This window comes from Spermophilus citellus, assembly GCF_964194105.1.
Source record: "Spermophilus citellus genome assembly, chromosome: 17".
NCBI classification, from domain to species: domain Eukaryota; kingdom Metazoa; phylum Chordata; class Mammalia; order Rodentia; family Sciuridae; genus Spermophilus; species Spermophilus citellus.
Window position 1 is genome coordinate 1,923,281 of NC_138199.1, and position 18,406 is coordinate 1,941,686.

The 18,406-nt window shown below is 51.7% G+C and overlaps 1 protein-coding gene across 13 annotated transcripts in view; it reads left to right on the top strand.

Moving 5' to 3' along the window:
- Positions 1–18,406, top strand: part of MPRIP (myosin phosphatase Rho interacting protein) — a 139,601-nt gene that overhangs the window by 95,190 nt on the left and 26,005 nt on the right. For 12 of the 13 annotated variants that reach the window (XM_081270807.1, XM_081270809.1, XM_081270808.1 and 9 more), the window contains exons 8-15: positions 354–495; positions 1,161–1,274; positions 3,238–3,294; positions 4,414–4,482; positions 7,237–7,326; positions 10,531–10,640; positions 13,672–14,245; positions 16,552–16,668. In XM_081270807.1, coding sequence (XP_081126933.1) covers positions 354–495; positions 1,161–1,274; positions 3,238–3,294; positions 4,414–4,482; positions 7,237–7,326; positions 10,531–10,640; positions 13,672–14,245; positions 16,552–16,668 — 1,273 coding nt within the window. The remainder of the gene's footprint in view (positions 1–353; positions 496–1,160; positions 1,275–3,237; positions 3,295–4,413; positions 4,483–7,236; positions 7,327–10,530; positions 10,641–13,671; positions 14,246–16,551; positions 16,669–18,406) is intronic. The other variant, XM_081270798.1, reaches the window with a different exon arrangement.

The window sequence follows — 18,406 nt, forward strand, 5'->3', positions numbered from 1 at the left end:
TGTGTGAAGGCCACGTGGGTCAACACAAGAGAGCCTGTAGGGCCTCCGGGGTCGGGCAGGTGCAGGACTGGCAGGGGAGTTCCCAGCCCTGATCTGCTCTTGCCCATGTAGAGGGGGCACCGAAAGAGCTTGGGTTGACCAAGCTTGTGCCTGGAAACTGGTTGGGTTGGTGCTGTGTGAAGCTTGTGCCGCCTGCCTGATAGGGGAGGCTTAGGGAAAGTGGGCACAGGCCTTGTGGAGTGAGCTGAGTGTGGGAGGTCCGCTCCAGGAGCTCCTCCTCGACCCAAGGCCAGCGCCGCCTCGGGAGTGTGGGAGATTCTCTTGCTTCAGCAGCCTCCTACCCTCTCTTACAGGAGATCCCAGGTAATTGAGAAATTTGAGGCCTTAGACATTGAGAAGGCAGAGCACATGGAGACCAATGCTTCGGCAGTGCTCTCTCCATCAAGTGACACTCGCCAGGGCCGCAGCGAGAAGAGGGCATGCCCCAGGAAGCGGGTGAGCTCCTAGGGCAGGGGTGCCGAGGCCCCCATGGGGCTGGCGGGGCAGCTCAGGGTTTGGGCACACATGATCCCACACATTCCACGTTCCCCTAGCGCTGGAGATGTGCTTCTGCTGGCCTCTACTCCCTGATCTCCCTCCATTAGTGAGCCTCTTGAGGGCCAGCCTGTCTTCTGCATCTGCGTTCCAGAACCTCATCTCCCCGAGATGGTGCTCAAACGAGTTTTATATCACAGGCAGCAACTAGACTGTTCTCTTCCTCCCTGAGGCAGCCCAGCAACAAGGCTGAACATGGTGCCTTTCTTCCTTCCTTCTCTTTCTGTCTTGAGTAGCAGCCACTCCCCTCTTTGCTCCATCACAAGGTGGATCATCCTCTGCGGTCCTCCTGTTCCCAGGCACACCTGCCTGCCCACCTCTTCTATAGCTTGCTGTGTCTGAGCTCTTCTTCCTCCCTGGCGACTCTTGTTTGTGAGGTGCCCACTGCCCAGCTGCTGTCCACTGCCACAGAACCTGGTCTTCCTTCTGTGCTCTGAGAAGCTGGAGGATGGGGTGGGGCTAGAACAGTGTCCCTCTCAAGGAAGGATGGATGACCCAGCTCACTGCCCCTGTGCCCACCCAAGCTGCCCTGGGCTGCACTGACTGGCGGCTACTCTCTGCCATAGGACTTCACCAGTGAAATCCCCACAGCGCCTCTATCGGACACCTCAGCTTCCCCCCTGTCTCCACACCGAAGAGCCAAGTCACTGGACAGGAGGTCCACGGAGTCCTCCATGACGGTGAGCCCGGACTGTGTGCCAAGTTCTCTGGAGACCTGCCGCTGCCGCTGCTGCTCCTGCTTCTGGCCACTCTGGGCCGCTGTCTGTTTGTGTCCTTGAGTTCATGCCAGATGTCCCTCTGTGCACAGCCCTCATGTCTGTGAGTGCCCCTGCCTGCCAACTCACGGCCCACTGGAAGCAAGTCCTGTTTCTTCCCCATCCTGGGCCCAGCAGAATCAGGGACTGTGTGGCATCCTGAGCTCTGCGTGGCGGTCTCTGCAGAGGAGGCCACCTTGGCCTTGGCAGGGAATCTTGGTTTAGGAAGTCAGGACTGCATCAGAGACCTTCTGCTCTTCTGCTTCTGGGTGTTCACTTTTGTGGTGCTGTGGAGGCAGGAGCCGTGACTTGTTGAGACTTGTCCTGTTCTTGAGTCTGTGCCATGGGGGAAAGCAGGCCTTGCCCGGGTCCTTCCGTGGAGCTTAGATCTACAGCAGTGGTGGCTCAACAGGAGTGGTCAAAGCTCGGGTCATGGGCTACGTCGGCAGCTGACCTGACCCTTCTGCACCCTCTCCAGGCTCCTGGGCAGGCTCACCGCCTCCAGAGGCCCAGACAGAAGAGATCAGCAGGGATCCACCAGCACCCTCCCTCCAGGGCAGGCGCAGCTGCAGTGACACCACCAAAGCAAAGTTTGGGAGTCTTTATAAGCTGGGCGTGGTGGCGCATGCCTGTCACCTCAGTTACTAGGGAGGCTGACTCAGGAGGATCACAAGTTCAAAGACCACCTCAGCAACATGACAAGACCCTGTCTCCAAAATAATAATAATAATAAGAGTCTTTATTACTTACAGATCCACAACAGGCAGGACAATCAGAGGGGAAGAGAGAAACCTTTCATCCCAGGTCTTGTGCAGAACAACCATGTGTACCCAGGAGGGTCTTCCCCTGCATAATGGCCATGTGGGATCAGTGCCCTGATTTCTCAATGTTATTATTTACTGGATACTTCAGACAACCCTAAAGGAAGGGAGTCTGGCTTAAAGCGGGAATTAGAGGGCTCCACCAAGGAATGTGCTTCCTGGTCAGAGTGGTCCAGGCAGCAGTCCACCGCTGTTTCTGTGTGATGCAGCAGGTCTCCTGGAACACACCTGGTTGTTACTCTGCTACTTCTCATCTTTTGCAACTCCCTCCCTGCCCTGGGAATACTGAGACATCAAAGCCAGTTCTGATCAGGACAGCAGGAAAAACAGAGAAGGGGTGGCTGGTGTCTGCGTGGGGACCTGCCTCACAGGAGCACAGAGTGGTGGGTGAGGGCCTTGGCCAGGCAAGATGCAGGTGTTCTGACGTGGCACTGTTAGGCTGCCTCTCAGATCCACACATGCCTGAACAGCATAGGTGAAAAGGGCTGCTGGGCCTTCTTGTCTGCTGTCCTGCATCTTATGGACAATGGAGACTGAACTTCCTCCTGATGGAGGAGTGACTTGAGGGCCTGGGAAGGGCTGCAACTGCCTCTTTCCTCAACACCAACTGTGGTCTGTGCCCCCAGGCTTCTGTGACTTTGCTTTTCCTGCAGCTTTGGCAAGAGCCCCTGAATTCTCCTTTCAACTGTCCTTACAGACCTTCTCCTTCATGAAATCCAACACTCTACTGGGTCTGCTCTCTGCTCCAGACAGGCCTTGTAACAGGACCCACGCAGGCCAGGGTAGGCATCTTGGGGCAGCTAGGCAGCCCATGCTGCTGCTTTCCAGGGCAAATGAGGCCATGCCCGCTCTCTACCTGGTATCTCCTTCCTCATGGACTCACGTGCCCTTGGGCAGCATCCAGGAAGGGCAGGGAAAGGCACACAGGCTCATCTGGCAGGTGGAGAAACCCCTTTTCCTGGTGCCACTTCGTCTGGACAAAATTATCAGTCCCATCAGCCACGCTTGTCCACAACTGCACACCATGAGGCTTTCCTCTGAGCTGTTTTTTTCTCTTCCTTTCCCAGCCTGACCTGCTGAATTTCAAGAAAGGCTGGCTGACCAAGCAGTACGAGGACAGCCAGGTGAGTTGGTAGAGCTCCTATGACCTTGAGGACTGAAGCAGGTGTGAATTCTTGCTGACCTTGTCCCTGGTGGGGTCTGTGGGCCCGAGCTCCATCTCCCTACCATGGGCACACTCAACTCATGGACCAGGACTCGCCAGGACCCCCACCTGCTCATAGTGCAGGTGCACAGATCCCGTGGTCATGGTGGCAGGGACCCTGGGGAGGCACCACTTGGCTCTGCTGGCTTCCTGCAGTGTCTCTTGGCCTTAGGCCTGAGGACATTCTATAGCGTTCACCCCCACCACCTAGGGGCCCAGGGACAGAGAAGGCCTCTGGCAGTGGGGCTGACATTTGTTATTGTACAAAGCAGCCAAAGATGGTCACCTAAGATGGCAAGACCCTGTGTGCAAGAAATCAGCTCCATTGCAATGGCACCATTAGGCCCTGGTGGGAGCAAATGTAGTCCATTCTTGCTGCCAAATCCAAGCAGGTAGAGCTGTTTGCAGCTGGGCCTGACAAGGGTCTGAGGCTAAAAGTCCTGGCCGCCTGAGGAGGCATGAAGAGGATTCTGCAGGGTCTACACCCAGGAGACCCTAACCCTGACCCATCCCGGCTTCCCCTCTGCCAAGACATCCTCTCTCCCCTCTATATCGGATCCCTTTGGCCTTGCCTGAAGACTCAAGGTCCCCTCCTTGCTGCTCACAGTGAAGACTTGGTACCACTTCTGCTGGTGCAGGTGGGACATGCCCATCTGGGGAGCCAGTCAGATGGCCATGGCTCTTGGTGCCATTTCACAGCCACCTTTCCATTGTGATGGTCTGCAGACTCTGGAGGGGGGAACGGAGGCCTACAAAGCACTTGGTCACCAGCTGTACCACTGTGGATCACAGAGAACCCCCAGCTAAGGCCACCCTACTGTCTGCTGCCTTTTCACAGAGGAGCCACAGCTTAGCAAGCCTCCCTGAGGTTGAGCGCATGGCTGCCTGCATCTGAGCAGTCTGTGTGCTACGTGCCATGTCGGGGGTTGAGGCTGCCCTTTGCTTACCCTGTGTTCTGGAAGGTACTCCTGGACGCTGGCTCTAGGGCACCCTGGAGTGGTAGTTGAATTTTGTTGTTTGTTTCTTTCTTTCCTGTTAGTGGAAGAAACACTGGTTTGTCCTGGCAGATCAGAGCCTGAGGTACTACAGGGATTCCGTAGCTGAGGAGGTAAGTGACTGGCTCTACTCCTCTGGGAGAAACCTGAGGGCGCAGGTGGCATCTTGGAGCTTGAGGCTCTCGCTGCTGTTGCTTTCTCGTGGGCTGATATCCCTGTCTATCTGGGAAAGAGTGTTCCTGCTGCCATCTTGGGTGTCCTGGTCTTCGTCTGGTGGGAGCAGCCAGACCAGCTTTAACAGCTCATGGCTCTTCCTGCCTGTGACAGCAGGCTTTCCTGAGACCCTGTTCAGGTACCTCGGCACAGTGGGCTTTGGTCACTCCCGTGTTTCTGTCCTTTGAAGAACACTGAAATTTGAATACTCAGGATGAGCAATCTGATTGTTTCTACAGAGAGATTTGTGGTGAATTGAGTTGTTGGAGGAACTGAACTAAATCTTGTCCTGTCTTTTGGATAAGGATGGCATATGGTGGGAGAATTCAGTTGGGACCTTAACAGTCCTAACACCATGACTGAAGACCAACTGGGACAGACTCTTTTCTTCACCTATCCCCAAAAAACACCCCCTTTTGAATAATCTAGAAAGTCTGTGTGCTTAATTTTCGCTGCTAATTCTACTCAGAATCCTTCAGTTGCACCCATACATCTAGAAAAAGATCTCAGTCTCAAGTTAGCCATTCTCAGACCTTTGTAGTAAAAAGTGGGAAAGAACCTGAATATCCATCATTAAACAGTGCTCTTCATATTTAAATATTCTGAATTGGTCTGCGTGGACTTGAAGGGGGAAGATGTTGCCAGTAGGATGTAGGTGCAAAGTGTTGTGGGCAGCAGGCTCTGCTGTGTCCAAAATCAGCGTTCTGTGATTTCAAGAGTGGTCTGCAGACCCCTGGAGACCCTGAGTTCCTTTCAGGAGAGCTGTGAGGGTCAAATGTTTATAATAAAAACTTTTTTTGTGGTGTTGATGTCTGCACTGAGGTACGGGAGCAGTGGTAGGTGAGACCCCAGCACCTTGGCACAGGCTGCAGCGTCACTGTGTTCACACTGCCAACAGCCGCGGTGTTTAAAAACAGCCCGAGTCTTGCTCAGTGGCAGAGCGCTTGCCTGGCATGTCTGAGTCACTGGGTTCAATTCTCAGCACCACATATAAATAAATAAAGGACTATCAACAACTAAAAAAAAAAATATTTTAAAAAAAAAGCCGAGTCTTAATTGGGCAGTAAAGGTTAGTAATTTTATTAAGCCTCAACCTTTGAATGCCTGTCCTTTTTGTATTCTGTGATTTAAGTGGGAATTCAACATCAACCACAGCCACAGGCTGTCTTATGGAACACACTTGGGCTGTTGAGTTGTGAGCTGAACTAGCCATGTCTTTGCGCAACACCATTATTATTTGAAGAAAGAGCTGACAAACTGGTCGTTCAGTTTGTGAGTTAGGTAGACTTTTTTAAAATCAAGAACCTATTCCTACCAGGTGTGACAGTGCATACCTGTAATCCCCAGCTACTCAGGAAGCTGAGGCAGAAGCATCACAAGTTACAGGCAAGCCTGTATATCTTAATGATATCCTGTCTCAAAAAACAAAAGGGGCTGGGGATGTAGTTCAATGGTAGAGAACCCCTGGGTTTAATCCCCAGTACCAATACTAATAATAGTACTAGTAAATAATAATAAAAGAACCTGTTCTTTCAAGGAAAGCAACTGACAGTTCATTGCCAGTAGTACAATTTGAGCTTTTAAGAAAAAATTAATATAAAGAGAACAAATAATTTTTTTAAAAAAAGGAATATTAGGCTGGGCATAATGGTATAGTTTGTAGGTCTACTGGGGAGGCTGAGGCAGGAGGAACACTTAAACCAGGAAGTCAGAGGCCAGTCTGGGCAATGTAGACTCCATCTCAAAAAAGTAAAGAAAAAAATGATAAAAGAAAAAGGTAAAAGTTAGAACTTCCAAAAATTCCTATTATATCATGAACTTGACAGCTTCCCTTTTACTTGAGGACTTCTCAGATGAAATTGGTGATGATTTAACAAATGTGACATTTTGATCCCACATAATGAACTATGTGGACATTTGAAAGCTATGTACAACCTAATGTTTTCCAAGTGACACCTGTTACAGCATCATGCCTGTCAAAAGATATATCTAAAGGGCAGGATAAACTGTACACTTAATATAACAACACAGAAAACTCACTGATGGGATTGCAGATTTCACAGTTTACTTTTGAGAAACTACTGCTTGTCAAAGAGTCTATAGTTGCTGGAAAGACTGTTAAAATCCATCCTTTTCCAACTCTGAGACCACTTTGTCTTAATGAACTTCAACCAAAACAATACACTGAACAGACTGAATGTAGAAAGAACCCACCCATCCTCTCTGAAGCCAGACACAGAAGAGATTGCAGAAATTCAAAACAGTGCCACTTTTATCATTGACTTCTAATCATATTTTTAATTTTAAAATGAAATGAGTTTGTTTTTATTTTTTAAAAAACAGTTTAAAATGTTCAGCTTTAATTTTTAATGTAAATATCATAAGTAGATAATCTGCACATACACAAAAACTCTTTGTTTTTAAAAGAGTCCTAACCAACACATTTAGGCCTTCCGGCAGGCATGGAATGTCTTTAGCCAGATACCCAAGAGCATGGTAGTATGGATGCTCCTGGGGGGGGGACCTGGGTCCTACAGTGGTGGGGATATGTAGTCAAGGTCTATTCCCATTAAAGACTTAGTACAAGGGAAGGTGCTCATCTAGACATTGGCTCCTCCAAAATCTCTTTAAGACCCCCTCATTTCTCTCTGCAGGCAGCTGACTTGGATGGGGAAATTGACTTGTCCACATGTTATGACGTCACAGAATATCCAGTCCAGAGGAACTATGGCTTCCAGATACACGTGAGCCCAGGGGAAAGGGGGCACATGGGCTTGACCAGCAGGGATGTATCTTGGAGAACCTGGTGTCTCAGCGGGGCCCCCCATGGGAGGGCTAAGTCTTTTCCATTAGCGTGGACTCCTGTCCCTGTGGCCCTTGGCCTCCAACCCTAGAGCGTAATGTGAACACAAAGGTGGACATCTTTTCTCTCAAGGCTGTTTAAAGACTTTTGTTACTGAAGCGTGGTGTTTTGTTGTACTGAGGATTAAACAGGAGCATTCTGCCTCTGATCTGCATCCCTACCCCTTTTAGTTCTATTTATTTTTTATTTTGACACTGAGTCTCGATAAGTTGCTGAGGCTGTCTTCCTGGAACTCACAATCCTCCTGCCTCTGCCTCCCAAGTGGCTGGGGTTTCAGGAGTGTGCCACCATGCCCCGCTCTTTTTTAATTTTGATGCTGGAGTTTGGGGCCTTTAGAAGGATTAGGATATGGAGACTAAGAATAAAAGTGTTTGTTAATTATTTAAAAGAGAAAGGTTTTTATTCACTTATTCATTCATTCATATATTCACTTGCAAGTCTATTTTTTTCCAAGATCTTGTGAACAGTGCTTCACTTTTCTCTCAAAACAGTAACTTGTTGGACAAATGAAATAGTCACCACTGGCCATTGCTATAGAATTACGCTTGGAATCAGCCCTACCCAGGATTAAGAGCACAGGACTGCCATATCCACTCTCACCTCTCACACCAGTTGCAAGTTTGGGGGTTTCCAAAGTAACCTTGAACTTCAAGAATTCTCTAGAATGACTCAGAGCACTAAGGAAAGCACTAACTTTAAAATTAGTTTTATTACAGCAGAAGGGTACAAATTAGAATCAAGTCAATGGAAGGGACACAAGGGGTAGAACCTGGGACCTGGAGGGTCCCAGAGTATCTGTGTCCTTTGGGGACACTGTACCCTCTTGGCCTTGTCACGAAACAATACACAGAGCATTTCCAGATCGCTAGCCTGGACCTCAGTGTCCAGTTTTCATCAAGCTTTCATAACGTTGTAACCAGTTGAGTTTTCATCTTGGCACCTGGTCTCCATCTTTAGCCCCCAGCCCACCAAAGTCACTTTACACGGCCCAGTCTTAACCCTCTGAGTTCATGGTTGGATTTTGGTTTTTCTGACACAGCCAGCCCCTCCCCGGGTAATCTTGACAGTATCAGCTGTCAGGTGGGGACTCAGGAATTTGTCATAGGTAATGCTCCAATCACTCAGGCAGGATTTGCAGGTTACCTCCCAGGGGCTTAGGACAGAGGCCAGGCCTCTCTTTGGGTGAAGCCTCTTTGTTTTCTCTCGTAAGAGCCTTCAGATTGGTGGCAGTAGCAGAGTTGTCTCCCACAGGGCAGGCTCTGGGACTTGGTTTCTCATAGGATGCTGGACGCTGGTGGACTCACTGTAGCAGGTTTCACCTTCCTATCTGGGGGCCCGGAAACTCAATTGCGCTTACTTCCTGTGTGTCGCTATGCTCAGAGTTGACCAGGTACTTTGGGACAGACTTGGACCCACCAAATTCAGAGGACATGGAAAGCTAGCTCCGGCGGCAGATGTGTTAAAAGCCCACTGCCACCCCTGGGCAACCGTCACGGCTCTCCTCCACATGCGGTCTGTGAGTACCACGCCATGTGGAGGTGGCACTGAAGGCCTGCTTCCAGGGCTGGTGTTGTCTGGTTGCTCTCAGCAGCTCACAGGGCCCTGCTGCAGTGTTTTTCTGCCCCTCAATCCCTGTGGGAGGAGCAGAGCACTCCATGAGCCCCTCACCAAGATCCCTCTCAGTGCCAGACCTGGTGTGGGCTGTGGCTTTCGGGGCCCCTGCTAGCCCCAGCGCCCCAGTCTTGGTCAGCAGGCATTGGGGCAGGGCGTCCTGCAGTTGAGCTCACCCACTCTTTTCTGGTGATGGCAAGGACACTAGACCTAGTAGGGCTAGGTGTGGATAGGTGTGGCCACTTTGCCTCTGTGGCCATAGACCCTCCTCATTGCTCTGACTGGGGGCTTACTTTTGAGTTTTCATCTTGGCACTTGGTCTCCATCTTTAGCCCCCAACCCATCGTGCCTGCCATGAGCCCCAGGGGCTGCAAGCCTGGATCAGGACAGGCTGTTTTCATCCTGCTCTACTTGGAGAAGGTTCTGCTCTAAGTCGGTAGAAAGCACCCGCGTGATATAACCGGTGACTGTACGCTAGGGAATTGTGTCTGCAGCACTTGGTAGGTTCTGTGGTGATGAGCAAAGAAGGGAGGAGGGGAGCTGAGCAGCAGGAAGAGACATGAGAGGAGGGGGACAGTGGGAGCCCGTGAGGCCCACCGAGAAGCTGCCCAAAGAGCTGACTCGGGAAGTAGGTGCTCTGGAACCTGGTTGGTGGTGCGTTTGAGGCTGTGATGGGCTCTCTCGAGAACACGTATCAGGCAAGTGCCGTCCTGAAGCTGGAAAGAGAGGTCAGCTAGAGATGAGGCCCATCACAGTGGGGCTCTGTATCTATAGACTCCAGAAGTGCCCTACTGAGGGGTGGAGAGGGAGACCCCCCGAGGTGTGAGTGTACATCCCGGGCTGCAGCCTAGAGAAGAGTGGGGTGTGGCCTAGGGCTTGGTCCCTAGTGAGGAAGAGACCAAGTTGATCTGTGCTTGGCAGCTGGCATCTGGGCCAACATGTGATCTTTGGTGTGACTCCTGTGCCAAAGCCATCTTGGTGATGGCATCTTCCTGCCAACCGCTGTGTTTATGGTGGGGTCTGAGCAGCCTGGGTAGCCAGTAGGATGGTGCTGTAGCATTCCCTTCGCTAGGTGCAGGAAGATGACTCGGGGAGCCGCTGGCCGCATGTCATGCACCTGTCCTTTCTGAAGGTGCTTGAGTAGAGCTGCATGGGGATGCAGGGATCATGTCCCTAAGGCCATGTCCCTGGGCTCTGCCTGGGAGTCCCTGATGGAGTGCCTGTCATCCTCCGTCAGCTCACAGGTAGCTGGTGTAGAGCAAGAGTTCAGTACATGTGTGCTAGCCCTGTAGGGGCAAAGGCTCCATCTGCCACTTCTCTGAGAGTCTGCCCCATGCAGCTCTTGACTGCTAGCCTCTGCCTTCCTCCCTGTAGAACCTGGTCTCTGCCTAGTACAAGGATCTCCCCTGGAGGTGGGAGGTGGCAATCATCTCCAGGGACCAGTCACTGGGTGACACCTGTGTCTTTTGTGTAGACAAAGGAGGGCGAGTTCACACTGTCTGCCATGACTTCTGGAATCCGGAGGAACTGGATACAGACCATCATGAAGCACGTTCACCCAACCACTGCCCCAGATGTGACCAGGTGAGATAGTCGGGGATGCCTGAGGGAGCCCCTCATGCCTCTTATGGGAACCCTCTGGCTCCTGCTAAGGGAGCTACAGTTTTGGATCTGTCATTCCCCTGGACCTGAGCCTGGCTACATCCCAGCACAGCTTCCTTCCCTCCCTCTTCTGTCCCACAGTTGGCTGGCCCTGCTTGGTCTCCTTGTGGCTCTCTGGTTTTTCTGTCCCAGGCTAGCTTATCCTCTTTTACTGGCCAGATCAGCCATGCAGGTCACCTTTGTGCCCACTGGTAGAACTGTGCTTGACAGAGAGTCTTCTTAGTCTCTCTCTCGGCCCAGGCCTGGGCTTAGGCTGTGCCGTGGGCCCTGTCTAACTACTGTCCTCTGGCTGGCTAGGGCAGTCCCAATGCTGCAAGGCACAGGCCACCATAGCTTTGCTCTTCCTTGGTTTCTTTTCGCCTCACTCCTACATCTGTTTGATTTCTGTGCAACCAGGAAAAGCTTCTCTCTGAGACTCTCACTGCTGAAGCCCAAGCTGGAAAAGTGTGTTCTCTCCTGTGTTAGCATTCTGTGGTTCGTATCCCTTGGGACCCACTGCATGCCTTCCTCCTCCTGCCCTGGAAGTTAGAAACCTGCCACCAGTTTGCATTTTCAGAGAAAGTGGAAACAGCTCCACTGTGCAGGGTCTGGCTCTGTGTTGGCCAAACACTGCTGTGCCCACCTGAGGCCACAGAGCCACCATGTGTTCTGAGCATCTCCCATGCCTTGCTCTGCTGGGGAGGCTCAGGGTGTTTCTGGCTCCAGAGGTCAAGCTGTGGCAGGCAGCACAGTGACGGCAGTGGCTGTTGTGGTCTGCAGCAGCCTCTCCCACATCTGTGCTTGGTCAGAACCTTCACCTCCCTCCAGAGGCTGACTCCATCCCCTCTGAACAAGAAGGAAACTTGACCACCCCTTTACTTCAGGCCCCTTTTCTCTCATACATTCATTCCTTCATTCATTTGCCAGCAGTATCTAGTTGTTCCTATATCATAAGGTCAGGAGGTTGTGGCCAAGCTCAGCAGCCCTCCTGCTGTCTCTTGGGAGCTTGGCAGAGGGCTGCTGCTTGCTGGTTTTCATCAAAGAGCCCTCTAAGTCAGGAGCAGAGCCCACAGTGCAAGGTGCCCGGCGCTCTTCCCAACTCCCATAAAAGGCCTCACAACAGAGCGAGAAAGGCACCTGTGTTGCCTGCCCAGGCTGCGCAACAGATGGTGCGGCTGTGTGCTCAGGCGGGCAGTGGATGCGAGAGGGCAGGCGGCCTGCTGTCCTCTTCTGCCAGGCCTGGGCTGCATGCTCAGGTTGAGGGTCCTGGCTAGAAAAAGTCAGTGTTGGGATATTTGGGGGCAGGTGTCAAGAGGACACTTGTGCATACCATGTGCTTGCATGCGGCCTGGAAGGGGTGGTCTCCTACATGGACGTTCCTATTCCCCTCCATGCAGTGACTATGGTCTCTGGGGAACAAGATGGAGGCCAGTGTTGTGCTTTCATACCAAAGTGGGCCTGACTTTGTCTTCCTGACTAGAGTGGACCTCACAGTTTAGTGTATCTTAAAGTTGGTAGAGCGCCCCCCCTCCCGTTTGTTTTTGCTTGTGTTCTTCTATGTCAGCTCTCATGAGCTGAGGAAAACTTGAATTGTTTTACCACTAGAAGGCCAAACTCCAAGAAGGTATTAGATGCAAAGGTGACAGTGTCAGAGCTGCTGGCCTCATTCTGTTTCTTGCTGCTGTCTTGCAGTCTGGTGGGGAAGTCACAGGGCACTGGCCTTGGAGCCTTAAGGAGAGGCAGCTTCTGGAAGCATGTCTGTCACACCCACCTGCACTCACATGTCATCTCCCCCCAGTGTTGAGCCTAAGCCAGCTCGCTCTCGACTCCATGATACGAAAGACCCGCTCTGGGTCATTTTTCTTTGCATGTGTGTGTGGTCTTAGGTTGGACCCTTGCCAGTCATGCTGCGCTGAAGCACTTTGATCCTTACTGTTTGTCAGGACAGGTGGTCCCAGGGTCATGGGAAGTGCTTCCTTTTCCCTGGGGTCCCTTTCACATCCTCCTTTCTGTTTGGTTTTAGGATAAACACGGGTGCTCCTGGGTGCTCCCCCTGGGCCTTCAATGTTCCCAGGTTTCTTCCAGTTCTTTTCTGAGGCTTGGACAAGACCAGGGAGCGCTCTGCTCAGCCTCAGTTTGGCTGGCAGTCTCTGGGACTCTTTCCTTGTAGCCCAGAAGCTTCTGCCCTTGGAGATGTCCCCCACCTTCCCCTGCTCAAGTAGAGGCCTCCCCAGAAATCTTCCCTTTGGAGCAAATCCGGGAAAGGCAAGAGTTCTTCAGGCCAACCAGCTTCATCCCAGCCTACCACCCTGGTCACCTCTCCTTGTGTTACCTTTCCCTGCTCCCCACTCCCCACCCAGCCCTTGGGTCACTGTATGGTGTGAGCTTGTTACGGCCTGGGCTACCTGTTCGCTTGCCCCACAGGTAGTCTTGGTCTTTGACACACTTGTCGTGCCAGTGGCAGAGTAGGCTTTTAAAACAGAGCTGATCATGTCACCTGCTTTTTGAAACCTCTGAACCCTTCTTGGGAAGTGGTTGGTTCTTGTATATTCCATCACCAGAACGGGGTTGCCCCAGAGTCAGCGTCACTGTTTGGTCAGTGGCTGGGCTCCTCTTACCTCTGTGGCTCACTGGAGTTCCCTGGGCTACTCTTCCTCATCGTTTTGGTAATGGAGGCACCATGACACTCGTCTCATAGCATCTTCTCAGTTAAGGGGTGCATGCTGGAAACCTTGGAAACATCTGAGGCTCTTTCTCCTACTCCCCATCAGAACTAGGTTTAGGTTCTCCAAGGGAGGGAAGCTGAGTACAGGTGGGTCATTCCTTTCTGCTGTACTTAGGAAGTTGCACTTGGGATAGAGGACAGATGTGAAGCAGGTGTGGGCTGGGCCATAGCTCACCTTTGCCGGTTCTGTAGTGGGGCTGGGGTGTCTCAGGCCCCCCTGACAGATGCTGTTACCCCCTTACCCCATAGCTCATTGCCTGAGGAAAAGAACAAGAGCAGCACATCTTTTGAGACCTGCTCAAGGCCAAGTGAGAAGCTTGAGACAGAACCAGGGGAGCCAGATCCTGAACAGAAGAGGAGCCGTGCACGTGAACGAAGGCGGGAGGGCCGCTCTAAGACCTTTGACTGGGCTGAGTTCCGCCCCATCCAGCAGGCCTTGGCTCAGGAAAGGTCCAGCACTGTGGGGCCTGCTGATGCCCATGAACCGGGGCACCTTGAGGTAGAGCCAGGGGAGCTGGAGCGGGAACGTGCACGGCGGCGGGAAGAACGCCGCAAGCGATTTGGGATGCTGGACACTGCAGATGGACCAGGTGCTGAGGACATGACCCTGCGAATGGAGGTTGATAGGAGCCCAGGGTTGCCAGTGGCCACTGACCTCAAGACACAGAATGTCCATGTGGAGATTGAGCAGCGGTGGCATCAGGTGGAGACCACTCCTCTCCGGGAGGAAAAGCAGGTGCCCATTGCCCCCCTGCACCTGTCCTCCGAGGATGGAAGCGACCGACTCTCCACTCATGAGCTGACATCCCTGCTGGAGAAGGAGGTAATAGTGGGCCAGCTCCCCCAGTGCAGCAGCCTGTCCTGAGCAGTCTGTGCCCAGCTGTGGCCTGTGGGTTCAGCCATGTAGTCTCCCCCTCAGGATCCACAGACCTCTAGAGGACATGGGTGCATAGACAGGTCTTTAGAGTGGAGGTGGGGGACTGAGCACAGCAGGTTGCCTGTTTGGGATGGGGAAGGTGTGGCAGGCCTTTCCTGAAAGATGGAAGAATTCATGGTGCGTGTGGACCTAAGTAGCCAGATGCAAGGCTGATTGACTTGCAGGGTCCAACTGGTGGTCCTTTTTTCCCCATTATAAGGCATAAGCTGGAGGTTGTAAGTGGCAGGGCATGTGATTTCGATCTGCCCGGGCATTGCTAAGAGGTGTGGGTTGAAGCTGGAAGTAGAGAGACGGCCTGGGTGCTTTGTCAGTGACCTGAAGGGCTAGCGAGCAGACCCCAGGAGATATAGTTAGGACCAGATACTTAGGATGTAGAGGTGGGGTGTAGTGAGGTAAAGCTGGGCAGGCAGATCTAGGACCCCAACATAGAGCTGCATGAGCCAACTGTATTCCCATCATCTGATGCTCTCTCAGAAATGTATATCAGGATAAATCTGCAAAACCTCTTTCCACAAGGGATTTATATGCCTTGCTAGCAAGTTTCTTGGCCAAGGAAATTGCAGGGTAAGCATCCCTAGTCCAAAAATCCAAAAAACTTAAAAGTCCATAACTTTTTAAGGTCCGACATGTCACCACAAGCAGAAAATTCTATACAATGAAGCTTTGTTTCATGCACAAAATAATTAAAAATAGCGTATAGGGAGTTGGGTATGTCACTCATTGGTAGAGCACTTGCCTGTCATCTGTGGAGCGCTGGGTGCAATTTGCAGCACTGCCAACACACACACACACACACACACACACACGGACACCCAAATGCAGTATAAAATTACCTTCAGGCTGCATATACTAAGGTGTAGATGAAACCTAAGTGGATTTTGTGTTTAGACTGAGCTCATTACGTATAAGCAAATATTCCAAAATCATGAAAACTTGAAATCTAAAACACTTCTAGTCTGAAGCATTTTGGATAAAGGAAGTCTTTGTTCCACCTGCCCCTTAGGGATGCCCTTCAACAGCAGGCTTCTCCTACATTCACCGCTTCAGCATGCCTCACATGTCTCTTCTGGTTTTGTATTTTATTTATGAGTTAATAGTTATCACTAACATCAACACTTTGACTTTTCCATTTTATACACTTGCTAATAAAATAATACAGACAAGATGAGATAAAATAATTCAAACTCACATGACTCTAAGCTACCAAAAAAAACATGCTAGCCTTTAGGCCACACACTGAATCACCTGTCTATGGCTTCACGATCTGGGGTTGGTCTTTAATGCTTCACAACTGAGGATTTCCTGCTTCTTGCAGCCCAGCCAGGCAGCACACTGACTCCCTGCTGCTCAGTTGGCTCCTGACCACCAACCCCAGGAGGGCAGAGCACACATAGGAGCTAGAAGGTTTGGGGGAAAATGGGAGATGGATACATGAGTGAACTACAGCTTTTCAAAGTGAGAGGAGTATAAAATAGCTTATAGGTTTCCACATCTTGGTCAGATTTGGGGGGATGAGGGGGTACTGGGGATTGAACTCAGGGTCCCTCAACTTAGTAGCCACATCCCCAGCCCTCCGGTTTCCACATCTTGTTTGAGGAAACTACAGGAACCTTTTTGCAAACAGAACTTCATGTGACATACATCACGTACAGCTGATCAAACAGTCATTTCAGGTTGGAGCCACTCAGGCCTATGGTTGCCCCCGTGGAGGACAACATGACCATTCCAAGGACCCCCAGAGACCCTACCCTGTTGGATGGTCTCTTTCTAGTGAAGATGGAAAGCCCTTAGTTCTCAGTGGGGCACACAGCCTGCTTCTCAGAAAGGAATTTCCTGCATAGGCCTTGGGACCTGTGGAAGGGCCTACATGGTGAAACCATTAGTACATGTGGAGGTTTTGTGGGTACCAGGGTTACCTAGGGTAGGAAGGACAAGCCTGTCCCTTGGCCCTCAGAGGGTAGTGGCTGCCAGTGTCATTTGTGGCCTGGAGCTGGAAGATTCAATTCTGGTACTGCAGGTACAGGCCAGATACGCACATCCCTTGGGAATAGGAGACCCCAGAATCCTGAACAAATGAAGGAGGCACCTGTAGCAGGCCTGCTGCCTTCAGGAGGCCTCTGGGGGCCTGTGCTGTGTGGCTGCTTTTGTTTATTATTGTCACATTGCTTAAGAAAATATCTTTATGCCAACAGCTGGAGCAGAGCCAGAAGGAGGCCTCGGACCTTCTGGAGCAGAACCGGCTCCTACAGGATCAGCTGAGAGTGGCCCTAGGCCGTGAGCAGAGCGCCCGGGAGGGCTATGTGCTCCAGGTAGGGGGGCAGAGCAGTTGCTGAGGCCCAGAGTACAAACAGGGGCTTCAATGTGAAGGGCAGATGCTGGGGCCGGGCAGGCTAGGAATGTGCAAATCCCAGGGGAGCTCACACTTCAGCTTTTCTGCCAGAAAGACCAGGACTCTGAAAATGCAGGGGGCTCTGGTTTGTTTTTCCCTCCTACTGTGACATTTTGAGAAATGGGCCTGAAACCTCTACATTGAAGGGTTTTATTATAATGAAATCATTTTGGTGATCTCTCCTTTTGGCTCTCAAAGTAGCCAGTGTTTCTTATGAATACCATACATCTGCATGCCATTACCCATTGTTCTCACAAAAGTAGGATCAAGCCCATTTTACAGATTGGAGAAATTGAGTCACTCGACAAGTTGGTGCCTGCTTATGACCATTAGCAAGTTAGTCGCAGATCTAGAACTGGACCCCATCCCTGCCCATGTCGCCAGGAACGTGCAGACCTGGGCTGTCACTACTGGCCTAGTGGCTGTGCTTCTTACTTTCTGCCTAGGCTGAAATTTCAGGAGTCCATGACCCCAGCCCAGAAGGGTGGCAGCCTGGGTCCTAAGCTGACAACCCACACCTGGTAGCCTTTCCCCAGAGGTGTATGCCACAGAGTCCCAACCCTCGACCAGACCCACAGTGTGGCCACTCTGATGGGCATGCGAGGCGGGAGGTGGCAGGTGTGAGGGCAAATAGCCTGGGTCACTGTCCAGCCTCATTCTAGGCCCCGGGCTAGCTCTGAGGCACAAAAAAGACATGCCCCTGCCCCCACGGTACTGTTGATGAATTAGTTCTGGAAGGGAGTGGGGTGGGGTGACAGAACCAGGATTGAAGCTCTCAGTGAAAGCTGAGAGTATGGCAGTGGAGTCAGGATCCTGAGTTCAAGAACTGACCCGAGAAGCAAGTGTTCCTCCCCCTGTATCATCAGCTCCCTGCTGGTGTAGACCTAGTGATCCCGAGGGCCCTTTGACTCTGTTGCCCAGAGTCTCTGGTGAGTTGGTTGTCAGCATTTCTAGACTGTCATGCACTAACCTCTGTGTGAGGTGTCCCAGGTCTGCCTTCCTGCCTTTCCTCCCACCGTCTCTGCTCCTGCACGTGTCTTTGGCCTTCTTTCTCCCCCACATGCCTGCACCTTCCTCCCCTGCCCCTTTTAGTACATGCAGTGCCATGCCCAGTTCAGACTCTAAACCCATGCAGCTGTCCTCCTCCTACATGTCCCACTCTGAGAACCTTGAGGTCATTTGTGCAGGCCCTCCCTGTTGGAGAGTATCTTTCTAAGCCTTGGTCGGGCCCCATCCTCCAAGAACCAACTTCGGTCAAGTGGAAAATGCACTACAGTGGGCTTTGCACATTGCTAACCTGGGAACGTTGCTGTGTGTCTGATGTGGACCATCACATCAGCCTTGTTAGCCACGGGTGGGCTGCTCTTCCTAACTTCCTGCTGCATCTAACAATGGGGGACTCTGCACCACCCCTGAGCTTTGGAAAGGCAGGAGCCTTGGGCCTGAGCATCAAGAGGTGTGATGCTGGGAGGGTGCTGCACTAACTGGTGGGAGGAGCTTGCATGGTTTGACGTTGAGTGTGAGTTTAACTGGAACTTAACATAACTGAGTGTCACATCTGTGGCTTCCCCACCAGTAGACCAGGAGGGAACCTGAGCAGGCCAGATTGTAGGCGGGACTCTCCTCACTCTTTTTCATGTTTATTTTTTCTCTTGCAT